Raw genomic sequence first — 3,074 nt, 5'->3', positions numbered from 1 at the left:
TATACATGTAAACAGAATCATTAGAATGATTAGCTTGTCACGATCAGCATGTGAATGGATGCTGATCCATCATTCACACTACCTTTACACTGTAGTGTGAAGGTTTTTAATTTTAACAAGTTTGTTTTGCAAACACAAATGAAGGCATAAGCTTAAGTCTATTACTTACAGTATGATGTGTCTGTGTGCCTGTGTGTGTAGGTAGTGGACAGCAGTCTGTAACTGGAGTGGAGAGTGCTGACGATGCTAACAGTTACTGGCAGATCCGTGGGAAGCCAGCACGTCCATGTCAGCGTGGGTCAGCCATCAAATGTGGTCAGCCCATCCGGATCACACACATGAAGACCAGCCGGAACCTTCACACACACCACTTCAGCTCCCCTCTGTCTAATAACCAGGTCAAAATTTTCACAAACTTATTTCAGATTTTTTTTATGTCAGCTGTTTCTACTCAAACAGTTCCAGTTTCTTTCTTTGTTAATCTAGTCTTCTAAGGACATAAAGGTCTACCAGCACTTTATTAAACACACAATGCTAATATAGGTTGAGGTTTGTATCAGAAGATGGGTCCACTGTGGTCCTGAAGGGATTGACGTAGTCAGTAGGCTGTGACATTGGTTTCCCCTCCTCCGTCCTCCACTACCAGCCTGAGTCACACTCTGACCCCACCAGCTGAATTGGGGTGTTTTGCACCACCTTTTTCCAACCTGTCATTGTCTGCTTCTGATGACTGTGTGAATTGCACCTCAGTTTTCTGCTCTTGGCTTTGTAGATGAGGCATTTGTGCCCTGTTACAGAAAAATTTTCAGATTCATTAATAATAAACTAAAACTGAAAATGTGCAAAGCCCCACAATATCTCCTAGGCTAGCATAGGCTTCAGTTCTTCAGATATTGGTCCCAGATAGGTGACACCTATGGGCTAGTCTGTGAATGCTAACTGTAGGAGAACACATTGCGCAAATTCAAAATGTATCCATGTTTGTAATTACAAGATATTAAAACATGTGCAAAGTTGGGCAAAAAAACCTGTCACAACAATTTGCTCATTATTATGATGATTGTTTTTACAAATCGTGCACAAATCATCAGCTGTGGACGGATCGGTCAACACTAGAGCACAGACCAGCTTTCAACTTTTGAGACATTATTACAACAAAATCTCACTTGTTTGGAGGACCAAAACTGACATAATAAGAAATAAAAGCATAAATATATATTTAGTTTTTCCTTGTCCTTACACGAGTTTCTGTCAAGAAATGTATATATTTTCTTTTTCATTTACCCTAAACGTGTTTTTGTCAAGAAAAGTTGATATTTTGTTTTGTCTTTTCCTTATACAAGCCCTCCCTTTGTCATTGCCTCCTGCATCTTTATGTTAATGAGGAGAGCCGCCTTCTATGTCCAGCTCCTCTACTATTGGTCACTAGAGCTTTGGAACCAACGTCACTGCGTCAGACGTTGTGGGGCATTTAGGTCTCGCACAGTCACTCGGTGCCATCTTTACAGGCCACAGATCAAAACAAACTTTATCCCAGTGATTTTATTGTGTTACTGCAGTGAAGTTAGTTTCAAGTTGGATATTGGATATTCCAATATCCGCTGAGTAAGCAGCGTTTAGCTCAAGGTTGATCCAATTTATGAACGCTAATTTCAGCCAGCCATTCTCCAGCTCCCTCCTCAAGCGCTCGGACGTTCACTTGGGGCCTGTCGACAAATCTCCGAACCAAACACTCCTGTAAAACAAATGTTAATAACTGCCTTGCCTTGTGACCAACTGATACAAAAATGTGGTAATTTATGCTTTTACATGAGACACACTACCCTCTATTAAAATGTCAAGTCATATTCAATATTTTAAATAATTTTAATATTAGATATGTTTTCTTCAATAGCTTCCATATTGTGTGTCACATTGACTAGAAATCAGTGTGTAATTGTTGTACTAAACTGTATATATGAGGCACATGCATTTTTATTCCATTTTAACAATTTTTATTTTTGTTACCTATTTTTTTAGTTTGAATTTAATATTTCTCTTCAATAGCTTCTAGGTCATGTGACCTTTTGAGTTAAAGGCAGTGTGAAATTGTTCTACCAGTCTGTACAGATGCGGTACACTCATTTTTATTCTATTTGACCGTTTTTATTCTCGGTCGATACACAGCTCTACATTACCATGTCACCAGGTGACTCTGAACCCCTCCAGTCACTGAATAGATGCTTAAAACAGATAAATGTGTCAAAACTTGCTGCAGCTTAACAGATACAAAACTGAAATTATCTTTGGACCTAAAGAGGAACAATCTAGAGTTATAGATCTAGAGTTGTAGATCTATAACTAGTGATGGACTCTGACCTGAACCTTCAGAGCCACAAAACAGTCACAAAGTCGGCCTTCTATCACCTGAAGAACATTAGAGGACTTATGTCTCAGCAAGATCTAGAGAAACTCATCCATGCATTTATTTTTAGTCGCATTGATTACTGCAAGAGTGTCTTTACAGGTCTGTCCAGCAAATCAATCCTCCAGCTGCAGCTGATCCAGAACGCTGCTGCTGGTGTTCTCATTAAAACCAGGAAGATAGAGCACATAACACCAGTTTTAAAGTCCTTCACTGACTCCCTGTAGCTCAGAGAATAGACTTTAAAATACTGTTAGTACAAACTAACAGTATTTTATAAAAATCACTGAACAACTTGGCACCACAATACATTAAAGATCTGCTGCTGTTGTATCAACCTTCCAGACCCCTCTGGTCTTCTGGTTCTGGTTCTGCTCTGCATCCCCAGAATCAGAACTAAATAAGGAGAAGCAGCATTCAGCTTCTATGCACCACAAATCTGGAACAAACTTCCAGAAAACTGTGAAACAGCTGAAACACTGAGTTCCTTTACATCTCAACTAAAAACCCACCTGTTTGGAGTAGGGATGCTCCAATCAGGTTTTTTGCTGCCGATCTTTGCCGATCACCTGGATTGACTGTTAATTTTTTTGCTTTAGATATAAATCCTTCTAAAATGGAAAAATTATCTGGCAATAAATCCACCTAGACATAAAACATACAAAATACT

The 3,074-nt window shown here is 39.2% G+C and overlaps 1 protein-coding gene across 1 annotated transcript in view; it reads left to right on the top strand.

Annotated features, from left to right (window-relative positions):
* The window catches only part of sdf2l1 (stromal cell-derived factor 2-like 1), a 28,500-nt gene that overhangs the window by 5,559 nt on the left and 19,867 nt on the right, over positions 1 to 3,074 (top strand). The window contains exon 2 of the mRNA XM_015015552.1: positions 202 to 398. Coding sequence (XP_014871038.1) covers positions 202 to 398 — 197 coding nt within the window. The remainder of the gene's footprint in view (positions 1 to 201; positions 399 to 3,074) is intronic.

The sequence above is a fragment of the Poecilia latipinna genome, unplaced genomic scaffold, assembly GCF_001443285.1.
Source record: "Poecilia latipinna isolate Pla-1442-1.1 unplaced genomic scaffold, P_latipinna-1.0 Scaffold1925, whole genome shotgun sequence".
NCBI lineage: Eukaryota > Metazoa > Chordata > Actinopteri > Cyprinodontiformes > Poeciliidae > Poecilia > Poecilia latipinna.
The sequence above is the reverse complement of the archived record's forward strand: the minus strand, read 5'-3'. Positions and strand labels throughout refer to the sequence as shown.